General features: G+C 41.0%; 2 protein-coding genes across 9 annotated transcripts in view; one reads left to right on the top strand and one right to left on the bottom strand.

Annotated features, from left to right (window-relative positions):
- Nucleotides 1-8,668, top strand: part of tprb (translocated promoter region b, nuclear basket protein) — a 24,224-nt gene extending 15,556 nt beyond the window's left edge. The window contains exons 34-51 of one of the 6 annotated variants that reach the window (XM_061034184.1): nt 486-667; nt 1,365-1,438; nt 1,606-1,802; nt 1,919-2,209; nt 2,335-2,489; nt 2,585-2,665; nt 3,107-3,259; nt 3,345-3,503; nt 4,322-4,415; nt 5,378-5,532; nt 5,656-5,709; nt 5,817-5,905; nt 6,049-6,092; nt 6,216-6,314; nt 6,483-6,639; nt 6,910-7,031; nt 7,128-7,223; nt 7,991-8,668. In XM_061034184.1, the coding sequence (XP_060890167.1) occupies nt 486-667; nt 1,365-1,438; nt 1,606-1,802; nt 1,919-2,209; nt 2,335-2,489; nt 2,585-2,665; nt 3,107-3,259; nt 3,345-3,503; nt 4,322-4,415; nt 5,378-5,532; nt 5,656-5,709; nt 5,817-5,905; nt 6,049-6,092; nt 6,216-6,314; nt 6,483-6,639; nt 6,910-7,031; nt 7,128-7,223; nt 7,991-8,043 (2,255 nt within the window). In that variant the 3' untranslated portion in view covers nt 8,044-8,668. Of the gene's footprint in view, nt 1-485; nt 668-1,364; nt 1,439-1,605; nt 1,803-1,918; nt 2,210-2,334; nt 2,490-2,584; nt 2,666-3,103; nt 3,260-3,344; nt 3,504-4,321; nt 4,416-5,377; nt 5,539-5,655; nt 5,710-5,816; nt 5,906-6,048; nt 6,093-6,215; nt 6,315-6,482; nt 6,640-6,909; nt 7,032-7,127; nt 7,224-7,990 lie in introns of all 6 variants that reach the window. The other 5 variants (XM_061034181.1, XM_061034186.1, XM_061034183.1 and 2 more) reach the window with 5 other exon arrangements.
- LOC132968215 (proteoglycan 4-like) lies at nt 7,849-16,496 on the bottom strand. 3 transcript variants are annotated; one of them, XM_061034187.1, is made up of 16 exons: nt 16,250-16,496; nt 16,078-16,156; nt 15,618-15,734; nt 15,217-15,339; nt 14,692-14,772; nt 14,523-14,582; nt 13,834-13,893; nt 13,436-13,717; nt 12,506-12,783; nt 12,043-12,463; nt 11,484-11,570; nt 10,887-11,023; nt 10,535-10,691; nt 10,342-10,449; nt 9,421-9,549; nt 7,849-8,418 (listed from the first exon to the last, which is right to left on the bottom strand). In XM_061034187.1, the coding sequence occupies exons 2-16, from the start codon at nt 16,142-16,144 to the stop codon at nt 8,312-8,314; spliced, it is 2,214 nt and encodes a 737-aa protein (XP_060890170.1). In that variant the 5' UTR covers nt 16,145-16,156; nt 16,250-16,496; the 3' UTR covers nt 7,849-8,311. The 3 variants fall into 3 exon arrangements, with proteins under 3 accessions (XP_060890170.1, XP_060890171.1, XP_060890172.1); XM_061034188.1 differs by having other exon boundaries at nt 14,692-14,769; XM_061034189.1 differs by lacking the exon at nt 14,692-14,772 and having other exon boundaries at nt 16,250-16,495.

Raw genomic sequence — 16,496 nt, 5'->3', positions numbered from 1 at the left:
CTTCCTCCTTACATCTCTTTCCCCTCCACCACTTCCTCCTTGCATCTCTTTCCCCTCCATCACTTCCTCCTCCTTACATCTCTTTCCCCTCCATCACTTCCTCCTCCTTACATCTTTCCCCTCCACCACTTCCTCCTTACATCTATTTCCCCTCCATCACTTCCTCCTCCTTAGATCTCTTTCCCCTCATCACTTCCTCCTTACATCTCTTTCCCCTCATCACTTCCTCCTTACATCTATTTCCCCTCCATCACTTCCTCCTCCTTAGATCTCTTTCCCCTCATCACTTCCTCCTTACATCTCTTTCCGCTCATCACTTCCTCCTTACATCTCTTTCCCCTCCATCACTTCCTCCTTACATCTCTTTCCCCTCCACCACTTCCTCCTTACATCTCTTTCCCCTCCACCACTTCCTCCTTACATCTCTACTGTAGTGTTGCTTGTTTACTTCATGTGAGTCTCAGACCTAAATCATTTATGCACAGACACCAAAGAGCAGCTGCAGAAGGAAAACTGTGATCTTAAACAACAGCGTGATGAGCTCGAGCAGCGATTAAGCGCTCTCAAGTCTCAGTATGACGGCCTTCTGAATCGACACGAGAGAGAAATTAGAAACCTGCGAGGCCAGGAGCAGAGGGACGAGCAACCCGAGGCAGGACCCAGCAAGGTGAGAGTCTGCCTTCAACTTTTCACTGTAAACACAGCAGCTGAATTTTAACACATATAGTCGTTGCAGCTATTATTAAAATTGTTGTATATCATTATAATTTTCATTTGCAGTGGCATGAACCTTCCACATATGATGTTGAGCTGAAGAAACTATTTTCTAAGGTTATAGTACTTACATCCTATGAACATGAAACCCCATGCAGTAAGCTGATGATGTAAGGTTACTTTAACAAGAATTAAAGAAACTGGTCAAAGAACTTAAAAAAAACTTTAACGGCTGTCTTGTCTGAACACAAGCTTGCAAGTGCTGAAAAAAGATTCAACATTTATATCAGCACTGATTTTACTTACTTATAAAACCATCTTTAGAAACTAGTTTTGACAAAAAAAAACGTCACATAAACTTGTGCCAGTGACTTCAACTTTTCATCCCTTGAAGAATTGCCAGGTTTGATTCATGGAACAAAAGGGCATTCGTAAAGAGTTGGTGACTTGTGTATTATCAGATGTGAGTGATGGTTCTCCATGGCCAGTTTCTTAAATAAATAACTGTTAATAGGGGTCAGGGACGGGCAACTTGGTAATGCCTAAAAAAAACATATCAAGTGACTTTTCTTCAAGTTTGGTTAAAAACAGAATCATGAATTTTAACATTTTGTCAGTTTCATCAATGACTTTTCTGTCTGTTTCTTCAGACCCAGGAGCAGCAGAGGAGCACAGAACAGAGACAGATCAGTCTGAAGACCACCCCAGCTGGAGACAGGGGCAGGTATGAATCAGTTTTACAGCATATTGTTTATAGGGTAACACCATGGCTGTGTAAGAGTGAACATGTCTTACCTTTCATGTAGTTTACTTTCTTTTTTTTTGTGTCTCTTTTATTTAAAGTGTTTTTTAGTTCTCTAATTTTTTTGTCCTGCTCTTCGTCTCTGTCAGTGCTAGCACATCTGAGCCTCCAACTGCCAACATAAAGCCAACACCTGTTGTGGCTACCGGCAGCAAGCAGCCTGTCAATCCAGGAAACAAACCTACTCCAAGAGCAAGCATCAGACCAATGATCACCCCAGCTCCTGTTCCCACCCCAACACCCACTGCGACTGTCATGCCTACCACACAGGTGGAGTCGCAGGAAGGTAAGTCTTAACTGAGAAGGTGGAGGAAACCTTTCCTGCTATCCTGGAGGATAAATGTTTTGCTTTACACTGCTGTGTGCACTTCTAATCAACGCTCCACTTTATTCTTTCTTCAGCTATGCAGTCTTCTGAAGGCCCACCTGTGGAGCATGTGACGGTGTACGGCAGTGCCAGCGGCTCGGTGCGCTCAGCCAGCCCCAACGTCCAGACCGCTTTAGCCGGGCCCATGCTAGCCATGCAGCAGACACAGACACAGGCCACAGCATTCGTCCAACCAACTCAGCAACAGAGCCTGACCCACCCGGAGCCAGCCAATCAGGACCCACCGGCCATGCTTATTGAGGCAGCACCTACCTCGCAGGTGGAGTGGCCTTCAACGTCCTCCAGCTCCTCTGTGTTTGGGACTGGTGAGAAAAGTACTTATTATAATAAACCAACAATGGTAGATTAAACACCAGGCCTGTTTTACAACCCTAAGAAATAAACTTAACAGTGAAGTCATGTAGTTATTTTACCTGTCATTTATCTCTAGTTTCAGCAACACCAGGGACCTCCTCCATGTCCAAAAGGCCTCGTGAGGAGGAGGAGAGCTCCACCATGGTCACTGACACAGAAACAACCCAGGAGGATTCTTCAAGGGCTCCGATACCAAAGAAGCTCCGCATCATCCAGAGAGTTGGTCCAGAGGTAAGGAAGTGTTATGATTTTTAATTGTTTATAATGACCTTAAATTTGTGCGGGTAAGTTTTTGGTGACATACAGGTGTTTTGTGTTCTCCACAGGAAGAGGTGCTGGTGGAGGAGAGTGCTGAGGCTGAAGGCGTGGTGCCAACAGACAGTCAGGACGGTGGAGAAGCAAGCCAGGTTGGCCATCACATAATAATGGTTTAAATACTTCAACTCCAAGTATTCTCATTTCCCAGTTAATCATTGTTTCTGGTTAACCCAATTGTGCCGCAGTGAGAAGAAGTTGGCTTGTCTCTGTAGTTTTTTTTAGGAAGGATAAATACATTGTCTGCAAGTTGTTACCATCAGCAGAAACTGAACTCTCTTTCTATGCTGAAGAGCTGTTTTCTTAAACTTGAAGATATCTGAAGCTTTTTTATCATTTAAAAAACTATCTCTGGAGAAAAGATTTGCCATTAAATACATTATGAAAGACAAATGTTAAAGATGCATTAATGGGATAACTATTTGTTAAAAGTTATATGTATATATTTAAATGGAATATACTACCTTTAGAAATGGTGTTAATAAGTAGATTGCACGTTGGTTGTTCTAAGTGGACATTGTTTTGCCCAGCAGACAGAGGAGTTTGCAACACTGGAGGAAGGAGATGATGTTGTAGCATCCCAGTCCATCCCCATGGACCAAGAGGATGAGGAAGTCATCGTCATATTGACAGACTCAGAGAGCGAAGAAGACCAAGAAGAGGAGGATGAAGAGGAAGAAGAGCAGGTAGATTTACCGCCAGCTGCAGAATTTATCTTTTGGAATGTCTTCGTTTCCTGCCTCTCATGATTTTAAATGCTGCTCATCGTAGGACTACGAGGAGGAGGAGGAGGAAGATGAAGAGGATGACGAGGAGGAAGAAGATGAAGAGGAAGACGAGGAGGATGATGGAGAGATGGGGGAGGAAGGGGAGGACAGTAACGAGGGGAGCGGAGACGGAAACGAGGCGTACGAAGGAGACGACACTGAGGTCTGATTACATGATGATGCACTAACGTTAAAAAGTTTCATCTCTCATACATCCTCACTCACAGCTCTCACCTCCAGTACACTGAGTGAACTCTTCCCGCGCTTTGAGTCAGACAATTAGGAACCATTTCCTGCTCACAAACTCATTTTTTCCACATTTTCTCATCTCTCTGTCGCTGTTTTTTTTTTTACTCACGAGTAACTTTCTGTTCACTTGTGTTGACTTAAGTTGTTTACTTTTTTACTCTGGTCTTGGCTGCACGTGGTCACTGGGATGTGTCAGTGGATGAGTGGTGTAAAGAAATAAACCATGAAAATGAGACATGATGAAGAAAATAAACTATCACCCCCTCATAAATTTGTTAACTTAATTATCCAATTATGCGGTGAGCCTTACAATTGAATATTCACCAGGAATTCAAATTTGACATTTCTTTATTGGCCCAAAAAGCCAATAGTCACTTTGTGTTGAGTGAATTGATGGCTCATTGCTGAAAGAGTTCTCAACATTTTAAATGATTCTAAACAAAAATGTGAGTGTTTTTTTTATTTGGCCTTTTCTGAAGGACATTTTGTTCCATATAAGGAGAAAATGAGTAATGATCTGTATGCAGGGATTTTCCGGTACATGCTGGCATCTATAGTGTGTGTGGCAACCTTCTTCCTCTCATTCTGCCTACTCCTGTTTTTCCTTACATCTCATTTACACATTTCCCAGCCTTTAGTCTCTTTACTTTTTTTTATTTGCCCCTTTTTTTTAAATTCTTCTTGAGGTTTTATTGTTCTTTATTATTTCCTTTTGTTTTTTTTCTTTCTCAGGGAGCCGATGTAACAGACCCAGGCACAGAGACAGAGGAGAGTTTGGGGGCGTCTGACTCCACCCAGAGACCAGCAGATTCCCAGACACCCAGCTGTAAGATCCAGGAAACCCTGTTGAACGCACATATGTCGATCCACCTCAGACTCTCCACATGCGCTCACAAACTGTCCCGCCATCTAATTAGTTATCAGACTCTTCATGATGACAGAGGAAGATGTAATATGTTGTTGTCTGTCTGAATGAAAGAGAGCTACAGTTCAAGTAGAAGCCAAAGTAAAGATTGTTTTGAACCACACATAACCTGTGCTTTACTTTGAAAAGGATTCAAATGATTCAGGGTAATGTTGTGCTCTTGAATAGCTGCATGTCTTATAAATGAAACACAAGTCTAAAGCATTTGACTGGTGAGCGGCTGATGATTTTAAAAAAAAGATACTCTAAAGTAGTTTCTGTGACATGTTTGTTCTTTTTAAGTTGAAACACAAATGCATTTGTTTAAAAGAACAGAAAACAAAGAGACTACTACAAACAGAGAATACAAAAATATGAAAAGTTACCAATCTAATAAAATATTTTATTTGCCCTTAAATCATTTTAAAAACTTTTTTTTCATAATAATACATTATAAACTAATTTCACAAGTTGATCGACACCTTCCTCTCAAAAACAGTTCCTTTTCTTGAACAATCATTGCAGCTCTATTTCTTGCTAATATATAATTTGATTCCTAATACTAAGAAATCATCCGAGTCTTTGGATTTTAGAGCCTTAAATGATTAACAAGAGTCAAATATGTTTCCTTTTTTTAAATTAATTGAAGTGTTTGTTTGTAGAAGTGAGTTTGTTTCTTGTACATGTTGATGAAAAATGGCAACATATCCTCAGCAGTCTCATAGCAGGTTTTTAAGATTTATAAAGTAAATACGTCTTTGGAGGTAAAAAGTGCAGATACGAGTTTGTATTGGTGGCTTTCTTTACACATTTTTTTTTTTTAGCTCTCATCAGATGTATTTATTTCACACTTCATTTCACACAACACTTCTCTTTTGTTGTAGTTGAGGGCAGTACTATGGAGACTTTCTCTATAGAACAACCAATCACCAACTCTGGTACAAGGATGCCCCAGTCACCACGGAGACCAACGCATCAGCTGCCCCCTCGTCTGAACATCCACCCTGCCCAGTCATCTGAGCTGGGTCCACCTGCTCAGGTACAGGTATGATCATTAATCCACCCTCACTAATATGAATCCTCACAGTATCTATATTTTCTGTTACATCTGTGTGGAGATCACAAGAGCTGCTCATCAGTTTTATCAAATCTAACTTCACAGCGGCTCCCCGTTCGTCGAGTCCCTCAGCTCACTCCTGGAGTGCAGAGCAGTGCTGTAGGTTCTCTATTATTACATGAACCATACAGATGTTACTGTTTACTTCTGTTTCTTTCTTATTGCATGTTTGTACTCATTGTTTTCTTCCACCTCTCTCTCTGCAGCAGCACTTCTGTGACGATGATGACAGGATGGTTCCCAGCACTCCCACTCTGGTGGTGCACCGCTCCGATGGTTTCGACCAGGCCATCCAGTAAGTCTCACACAAATGTACACAACCCAGGAAGTCAGAATGCCGGGAATTATTCAGGATTTTTTTTTTTTTTTTTTTTTGTGTGACGAATACACTGCTCAAATAGTACACAATCTGATACATGTGCTTTGGTACTTTGGCAGATTTGTTGAAACTCCCAGCCAAAGACAGCTCTCATCACAAGGAGGTACGCTCCACACAACACGTACTCATAATGCAGGTTGTTAAGAAAATGATAAATACAAAGATTATTGCAAGAGGAAGAGGAGTTTTGTGACGCAACATAAACATTTCTTTTTCTTGTCTTCAGGTCTTGGGCTGTATGAAAGTCCTTTGTATCTAGCTACTCATGAGGAGGAGTCTGGTGGCCGCAGCGTTCCAACGACACCGTTACAAGTTGCAGCACCAGGTATTTGTCTCTTCGTCTCTGTTTGACCCTCTGTCAGTCTGATATGAATGTATCTCCTGTTTTTTTTAACCCAATAAGGGTAGATGTTGTTTTTCTGATTTGTGAATTCTATCAGTTGCTACACCAAATGAAGCGAGACTATCTTGTTTTTTTGTTCCTCTCTTTCAGTAACTGTCTTCTCAGAGGCAGCTCAGTCTGACACCACAGAGCACGCCTCCCAGTCTGTTCCCATGGTGAGCACTTCAACACCGGGCCTGGTTGTGCCGGGAGGAGCTGGCACAGGGGAGGAGAGGGAAGACATCTTCATGGAGCCTGACACTGATAGGTGAGACTCACTCCTTTCAGCTGTTTGTTTATTTATTTCTGATGGAACTCAGACGTCTGGTTTCTTCTGTCTGCAAGATGTTTTCCCTCTCTTATCATCAGTTTCTATTATCTACCATTTTTAAAACTTAAATGTTTAAATGAATCAGTTACAAAGCTGTACTGACCGCAGATGTTTGCATGCTGACGAAGTGCATCCCATTTTATCTACTGCATTCAGTTTGAAGCTTTATGTGTAAGTGTTCAAGTTGTGTCGTTCTGTTTATTTCAGACCCAGTGCAGAGGTGTCAGTGGATGCTGTGGTCTCACAGGGAGATGCAGAGGAATCCGGCCAGACATCTGACAAATCCAGCCTCCCCTCCACCAGCCAGGAACCCTCATCCAGCTCTGCAGGTACACACTGCACATCTCTTCTTCTACCATTAAACAGTTATACTCTGCATCTTAACCATCAGTGACCTCTGACTATGAAGTTGTGTTTTCTTCTAGACACAAGCAGTGCTCCACCTAAACCCTGTAGACCTGTATCCAGCAGACAGCTGCAGCGCTGGCCAGAAAACCGTGGTGGGCGCATGAAGAGAGGAGGTAACATGTGAAAACAGTTGTTGGTAATGGAGCTAATGAAACTGCCCTGCTTAGTTAGCTGATGAATCAGTCTCAGGAAATATAACAGCTACAAAAGTGGTGGAGCTTTTTTTTTGCTCATTATTTGATATTGTGAAAGCAAGCAAACCATGTGATATCAAACTTTAAGTAAAAAGCTCTTCTTGTGGGAAATGTCCGTCTATTTCTGAGGAATGATTTCCTGCAGTGGGACAGACATGCAGTTTGTTCACATGTCCATTCTTGAAGGGGTTTGGAGTGGCCACAGTTTTTCTGAATCCAAACTAAAATACAGAGAAATGAGAGCTTTTGCAATGTGCTATTTCAAGAAACAGCAGGCTTACGATAATACTGACAAAATACTGCAAATTAGGACTTATTAAATGTACTTTGTTTAAAGCCGGAACATACTAGATAATTGCCATAAACTGATCTTTAGGTCTCCTCACTCTGTGACTCATCAGCTGTTTTAAATGAATTGCACCATGTTGTTTTGAGAGATATACATGTACAGTATGTGTTTGCATATTTTTTGCATTATTAAAAATGTTGATCGTCTGTCCTGCTGTGCACACAAATTCATTACCAGTCAACAGCACTGAATACATTTTTATGTTTGAATATTCAGTTTATTGGTAGTACAGATCATTCCATACATTTGTATACAGCCACAGTACAAAACTTTTACATCGGTTCAGCAGACATTCTTCTAAAACAACTTTTTTTTTCTTCTTTTTTTTTTACAACAGGGTTTCCTACTCGGTTCTCTCGAGGCTTCCACGGGAGACGATTCCAGAGATAAAGCATTAAACAGAAAACTTGCCGACCATGACTCAACATGTCATTCCAATCAGAAAATCATTTCAAGTTTAGATTCTGTTTTCAGATTTTTACAAATGTTTTCTTGCTCTGAAGCCTGTCCCCCCCCCCCCCCCCCCCTCCCTGTTCTTGTTTTATTTTATTTTTATGTGCTTGAAAAGTACGTTTTGTAATCAGTCCATGCTGAAGCATTGTGTTTTATGAAGAATTGAATAAACTTTAAACCTACAAGAAAGTATATTTTCCATCAATCACAATTTCTTTGGGCACTTGAAGACGTTGCTCTGGGGTGACGTGTTGGCTGCAGGAGCGGGAATTTCAGGACGCCCAGTGTCCATCCTCACTTTGTAGGATTTGGCTGCAAAAGAAACAGAATGATTTGTTGATTTAGCATTTTAATTTGCGAGTGGTATTTAGAATATTCTTTTCATCCATGTCCGTGCCAGTTTCCATTTTAGTAAAACTAAATGTGTTGTCTTTACAGCCGGGCCTTCAGAGCTTTCAGGACATTAACTTGGACAGCTCTTGGCTGCAGCAGGACATACATTTAAAGAGATGCAGCTTTTCTGTGATGACATTAAAGACGAGACATGAACCGTTTTCACACACAGGAGTTGCATTTTTCTTTCAACTATGAATATCATGATAAAAACTTTTACTGTGGGTTTCTCCACATTTTACTGAAGCCTGATGGACACCACCCTCTACGACCTTTCCATCTGCCTATAATCCCCCCCAACCCCACCCAGACACACCCTGGCACACATGGTCCCTGTTATGCCTTTCACACAATTGGACAGTTAAAAAAAAAGAAAAGTCATACTTCAAACAAGGACGTTTTGTCCTTTTGAAGCTTAGCAATAATATGAACATAGGGGCAGAGAAAGATTTTATAACCACACATACCTCTTAAATAATTTAAAAATGTGATTCATGTCTGTAAATTGAGCTACCATGTGAGAAATAGGTGAGGGAAACTTTCAACAATGGGCGTCCATTCTTCTAATCTTATGAAATTGGACGATTTTCTATTTAATTACAAATGAAGTACTCAAATGATCCAAACTAAATCCACCCTTTTATCCTTATATATGTGTCGGTTATAGAAAAGTACATGTACCTTACTTTTCTGAGGTAATGAAGATTTTAATAAAGGGTAACTATGTTTATATTTCCATGATTTACTCTTCTGATTAAACTTGGTGCACTTTGCATGTGATGTAACGTCAATGATGGTCAAGATAGGAAAGGTAATCTTGTGCTCTTGCTTTACCTGAATCTCAAAGGTACATTTTATTTTGAATATATCAGGGTTAAATAACCCATGTGTATAGCCTTGGCCGGCGTTTCAGTGACTTACATCTTGAGACGACGTAGTATTTGTATCCCTCTGGTTCTCTGTAGCTCGGGATGGAAACAGCAGCTGTGATGGTCGGGGGGAAACCTCTCCACGACGTTCGGATGTTGATGGTTCCCCCAAGAGCAGACACTGGAAACGAAACAGGTGAGTGTATAAATATTATGTTTGTTTCTAACACTTTGTTGTATTGTTTTTGTGTTTCAACAGTTACTTAAATGTCACCAGAGAAATCTACTTCCACTTGCCACTTATTTACAAGTTGGCCTGGCTGCCCCTCTCCCCTCCAACACAAAGGTATGACTCATTTTTTTTCAGGGAACTACATGTGATATAACTCAAATAAAACATGTTTACTTGAGCCTTTGTAAACCTGTTAAAAAAAAAAAGTCAGCAAACACCCGGTACACTCATCACAGTAAAAAATATATCCGGGACCAAACACGAGAAAAGAAGGCAATCTAGTTTGCTCTAAGTGAACTCGTACTAAAAACAGAATAAGCCATGGACATAAAGTTTATGTCATGATCCAATTAAGACTGGCCAGATGTGCCGGCCATTTCTTTCGGTCTTACCGACATTGTTTGTATAATGTTTGATTTTTTTAAACATATTTCACATGTTTTAGTTTATTATTACAACTGTTTGACAATTTCAATGATGCACATCCCATTTTCACCTTTGTTATAATCCTTTTCTTTGTTCCCATAAATGGTTATCTGCTTGGCATGTGATTGGACTAAACCAAAATGAATTAGATGTTTTTTTAATTAGCCTTTTTTTCTTTGAAAGAATTGTAAAAACTTTAACAAGTGCTTTTCTAGTAACCCCACATGTATTGGACTTCTGTAAGTAGTATGCAAAAATAACAAGTTCTGGTTCGAGATGTCCTTGTTTAAGTCCATTTTGTTTTCCTCTTCTTACCTGCTTGTCGGACAATCCGGTTGCTGACTGTGTAAATGGCATACTGTGGTTTTCTGCCACACTTTGGACTTGTGCCAAACTGGTAGGAATATTTCTGAACATTTCCCCCTGAAAACACAAAATTCCATATGAAAATCATTTTTTTCAGATAATGAAGCAAATCGGAATTATGTCTTATACAGCATTTGATCACCTCTCTTGAAGAAGTAAACGGACTCTCTCCTCCTCTGGTACTGAGGCACGGACAGAGCCGCTGTGATGTGGCCACGAAGCCCATCGAAGCCTGTTTCAATGACCTTTGGATAGCCAGAGTCCAAAACATCGTTTTCATATCTCCAGTACTGCGGTCCCTACAAAGATAAAAAAAAACATTTAATCTCAGGCAACAAAACTATCCCTGACCAGCACTTAACAAAGTAACTATTAGCTATAAGGAAATGTAAGGTCAAAGACTGCACTTGAATTTTGTTTTAAGAAGCAAAAATGAATCCTGATAAAGCCAAGAGCGTCACAACCATCGGTTCAGATAAGATTAGAAAATGTACCCTGAAAATGTATGTTTTGCCCTGGCAGTTACAGCGGGTGAACACAGTGTCGATAGGGGAGGGGACGCCCCACACTTGTGTGATGTCTTGGGCCTGACCAGGCACCCTGTTTCTGTCCAGAACCCAGAAGTAGTGTCCTGAAAGAAATAACATTTGTACATAAGGACAGTCCAAACATATGTAACTTCGCTTAGAGAATTCATTTGTATCTTTTATCATAAATGTTTTTATTTGTATCTTCATACATTATTTATTTCTCCTAAGTATTCCAGGTCTTTTGGGACTCTTCCTTTTGTTAAGTAAGCAATAACATACATGAAGAAAATATCATGAAGAAAAAATCACTGGGTGCGAAATCTTTTTTTTTTTAACAACAAACTAGTTAAAGTATCAAAAAGTACTCATTAGGCAGAGAAATGCATTACTATGTTACTTATTTACTGTTTTTAAGTAGCAGAAAAAACAAGTAACTCAAATTTGTTCTTGGATTAAAATACTTAACTCTCCACCACTGCCCTCTTGTGTGTCAATTAAGTTTCATTTTGATTCCCATCAGATACAATTTGCAGATTTAATGACTACGAAGCTGGCACTCACCTCTGAAAACCACTATTGTGCCATTCCTCAGGGTGGTGACTCCACTGACTGGCCGCCCACTGCACAGATTTGTGTCGTTGCTGTCATCTGAGAGAAAAAAAGAACATCAGTAAGACTACACCATCTGCTTAAACTAACAAAGCAAGGAAAACCATGGATTTATTGAGTTATTGGGTGTTAAATGTCATTTTGAGCCTCAGGAGCTGAAAGATTTAAAAACAATATGTAGTTTCACATTAAACTATTTGAGTCCTAATTCCAATTTAAAAGGGCTGTTTGGTTCATTTACAGTGTGGGAAAACAGCCATCTCAGTCACTTAATATAGTGTTGCTACGCTTTGAAGGAGGTTATGTTGACAAAGAGGCATAATGAAAAACAACCCGGCTCATAAAGCTGGCTGTGAACAGTAATTCATATGTAGCAGAAACAGGAGGCCTCCACTCTTGCAGTAGGGTTAGACCCTTTTTAAATAAGTTTGATGCTAGCAGATGCTACAAGGTCTGACACTGAAGATCTCCCCTCCCTCAACCACTGAGTTTGTCTTGAGGGATTTCCTACCGGCTTGGTAGTCCCGAGGATTGTCCACGTTGAGAGTTTGTGCAGGATCCAGAGGCTTGGTCTCAGGTTTGGAGCTGGGTTTAGCTGCTATTGGTTTAACTGGCTTTGGCTTGTCCTGGGGTTTTGATGTTTCTTCTAAGCGTGTGGGTTTGGTTGGGTCTGCAGGGACATTTAGTGGATCTGCTGTGGTTCTTGCTTGATCTTCTGTAGGAGCATCCCGAGATGCCTCTGTGGATGTTGGGATGTTGACTGTCAAGGCATCAGGCTCGGACGGTTTCCTGGAGTCGGAAGGAGTAACCCCGATAGAAGGATCCTCAAGGTCTGGCAGAGATGTTGGCAGTTCTGTTGCGACATCCTCTTTGTTGTCTACATCTGGTCCGGGGGCTGAAGTGGCTGTCATTGGTATGGGTGTTGGGTCCTGCGTTGGTGAAGCGGGGCTGGTGGAGACTGCAGATGAGTCCTGTGTGGTTACTGTGGACACTGAAGCCTCAGTGGGGTTGTAGGTTGTGTTCAGGGATAGGGTTGTATCCTCTGGTTCATTGATGGAGATTACAGTGGGATCTGTATTCTGTCCGTCAGGAGAAACAGCACCCTTAGATGTCGCTTCTGTCACAGGCTCTGGATTGTTGGGGCCAGGAGAATCCCCTCTCGGGTGCTCTGAGTTTGCGACAGGCAGGCTGCTGACAGCTGCTGTTGTAGGCTGAGGGGGAGTTGTTCCTGAGCTGGTGGGATCGCCGGCATCTAGAGGACAAAATATAGACTGTTGTTGTGAATAATTTCAGTAAATTAAAGAAACTTTAAATATGAAAAAAAAATTCAAACGAGAATAATAAAGAACAAATGCAGACCTCTGCACGCAGACATCTGCATAAAATGAATGGTTTAACCAACTTGTAATTGACCGTTCACAAATAAACAAGCTTCATCATTTCCCTCTGCAAGTAGTTTAGCTTTGAACTAGAATCACTATGAATTGGATGTTGGTAACCAGCTTCCAGTAACCAGCTTGCGTAAGAGCCCATCCAATTATAATGTCTCCCAGACAAAAAAGAACAAAATAAGGGATAGGTTGTATTAATTCACATTTCCAAAAGGGTCTGGAGAAGCCAAGCAAGGGCTGGAGGAAAGCTTAAGAAAAAAAAAAGAGTATTCATTTTCGGTCAATATGTGCTGTGGCCTTTGAAGTCACTGGATCTCATCCCAGTTGGACAACTACGGGATATATTTTTCTAATCAATGCACACATTGTCTTTATCTTCCAGTAGGGTATAAGAGAATCTAGAGTTGCTTTGATCATTTTCTGGCAGCTGGTGGCATAAAAACATCTCCTTTATAATGTCTTTGATTTACCAACCATTCATCGAATATGTCCTGATATTCCCTTTTCACATACCTGTACTGATAGTGGGGACTTCATCCATGGTTGGGGGTATGGTGGAAGGACTGCTATCTGCCTGTGTCGGCTCATTATCAGCAAGAGTCGTCTGTGTTAGAGCGTCTGCTGTCACTGTCTCTGTGGTGGTCTCTACAGTGTCTGGATTCTGGGTGGGTTCGGTGGGAAGTTGATCCAGAAGGTCAGCTGTAGACGATCCATAGCCGCTAGTGCTCTCTGGGATTGGAGTGGCTTCTAGGTCGCCAAATCCATCGTCGGAATATTCGTCATTGGGAAAAATATCTGCAGGAATGTTACCATGAGAAAAGATGATGAGCACCGGGATGTCAAACTCGTAAAAACTTCACTGGTGGGAAAATTCTTTGCTGGATTTATTATCCATGCACAACACCGCTCACCATCATTGAGATCATCTTGTGGATATGATGTTGGACTGACCAGGGGAATAAGATGGTCATCTGTGGGCAAAGAATGCAAAATTAAATAATATCAGTATTTATAACGATGAGATTCGCATGTTTCCCTGAGAATCCACACACCACTAACTGTAACTTTTTCAGACAGAAATGTTGTTGACATCTCTTCGGATGCAAGAGTACCCCCCCCCCCCCCCCCACACACACACACACACACACACACACACACACACACACACACACACTCACACACACACCACCACCCAAAACAATTTCCCTCAAACTATTAATTTAAAACTTTCAAGTAAATCATCTGTCATGTTTTCTTGGCTACTTTTAATGCTTTCCTTTCTTGTGACTGAGCCGGTGCCCGTAACCCTCCCACACACTCATGAAAACACTGCTCTCTTGTCTTTATTTTGGCCCGTGAAGCTTATGCTCTTGGCTTTCTCTGGTTCGGTCTTTGCTCCTTAACAAACCGCAGCAAGAGAGCTGCTGTGTTCTCCTCAACCCACAACACCTTCCTGCCATTTTCCTAACTTGTACCTCAATCAATCTACTGAATTAAGCTCTTAATTATCATTTCAGTGAGTGTAATCCAATGACTAAGGGAACATCAGTTTCTGCAATTTAAATGTTGTGGAAGTGATTCAAGATGTAGAATAAGTCACCTGTATTGTCTCCCTCGCTGAATGTCGACGACACATCTGTTGCGCCACTTTGAGGTGGCTCTATAGTCATGAATAAACATACGGAAGTTAACCCAAGAACAATAATCTTTGAATCTAAAAGACTAACAATTAGGGGGGATAAAAAAAACCTTTTCCAAGTCAAATGTACCTTTTGGTTTGTTATTATTGACATTATGGCATGAACTAGTCTTCCCTGGTGCTGTTTCACTTGTTGCTCCACTGATTTCTTCTGTGGCAATTACCAAGACAGAGAATATCGTCAACTATAACCAAGTGCATCAGTGCAGATTACTGCATGCAGTGCAACACATACTGCGCCACATGCTGGTGGACATGCAGGTTTTCCTTGGTCGGATTCATTCTGACTTATTCCCACATCAATGTTCATGCACATGTAGAAATGTCACATTGTACAATTCTGATTGTTGTGAGACTTGAAAAGTAATCAAACTGAAAAAAAAAGATAATGGCTGACTTCAACCTGACCATGCAGTCACATGACGATTACTGTATTTATTTATAAAGTGTCAAATTATTCTAAAGACTTGTGAACACTTTGTTTGCTGTCCTCTTAATCTGGGAAGCAAATGCGAAATGAGAAGGAAACCATTACCATGCAGAATAGAACATAAAGACAAGCACATACTCAAAACCATGCTGGAATCAGGCTTACCTAATGCATCGCAGTGGTGGTCGAAGTCTGAGCAACACTGTTTGTACTTCTCACAGTTGCTGTCGCAGCTACACAGCCGGCCTCTTTTAAAATCCTCTCCACACCGACCTTTACAAGAGTCGCCTGTTGAACACAATCACAGCAAAGTTGAGCAAAAAAACGTTTTACAATAAGACACACACACACTGCTTTTGTAATTAGATTAATTACTGTTTAACATTTTGTTTTTCATATGATGAATTAAATGTTGATCCCTTGGCAAAAAAAAGAGTGCAAACTTGAGAAATCAATTAAAGATAGATAGGACAGCTGCATTTCTTTAGTTAAATAAACTGGTATTAGTAACAGTAAATGTGGTTTGGATATGAGTTAGAGGAATATATCAGGAGGGGAATTCTCACTTGTTGTGCACTGAGACTCAAAGTCTTTGCAGCACTCTCCATAAGACAGACAGTTGTAATCACACTGGCACATGTTACCCCTGTAGTATTCAGAACCACATCGTCCTCTGCAGCTCGCTGTTTGTGAGAAAGAATACAAAGAGAAAGAATGACGGAGAGGGACCTGAAGGCCGTAAAATATGATCTGTGCCTTTAATGTCTGGATCTTTTTTTCTTCTAAAGCACCATGCGTGCTTCAGGACACAGTCTGTAAATACTACGACTGAGCAGAGATATTGATTTTTGGAGTAGTGACAAATATATCTGGTAAATAATTATTTAGAGAGTAAACACTGATGAGTACAAGCACAGAAAACATGTGATATATATTCCAGGAAATCCTGTCGTTAAAAGACATTTTTCAGGCAGTCAGAATACTTTCAGTTGAATAATTCTAGATGAAATGACAAATTATACTCACACTGAGCAGCACTGAATGTCAAAGCACAAAGCAGCAGAACAACAGCACAAAGTGTAGCAGAAGACATTCTTCTTGAAATCTGAAACCAAGCATAAATGACAAACAGAACAAATAAGTCCTCTGTTTCAGATGTGTTTCAGATCCCAATGGAGGAAAGTTGAAAGTAGCCCACCTTGTTTGAGCGTCTGTCAGAATCCTGCTGAGGGTCTGAGTCGGCTGCTTTTTAAAAGGCAGAAAGAGACCGGCTGACTTCCAGTTAATTGACAGATCCGGTCTAATTAAATGTGTGATGATCTCACAGAGGGGTTTAGGGAGGGTCCTGCAGTCCGGCCACACCATAGGTCTAGACTTCACTAACAGCTGGAAGTACACCAACACACATCTGTGCCAGACAGACGGCTGACTTCACGCACACTTCC

This window comes from Labrus mixtus, chromosome 3, assembly GCF_963584025.1.
Source record: "Labrus mixtus chromosome 3, fLabMix1.1, whole genome shotgun sequence".
Taxonomy (NCBI): Eukaryota; Metazoa; Chordata; class Actinopteri; order Labriformes; family Labridae; genus Labrus; species Labrus mixtus.
This window is presented reverse-complemented; position numbering and strand designations above follow the sequence as displayed.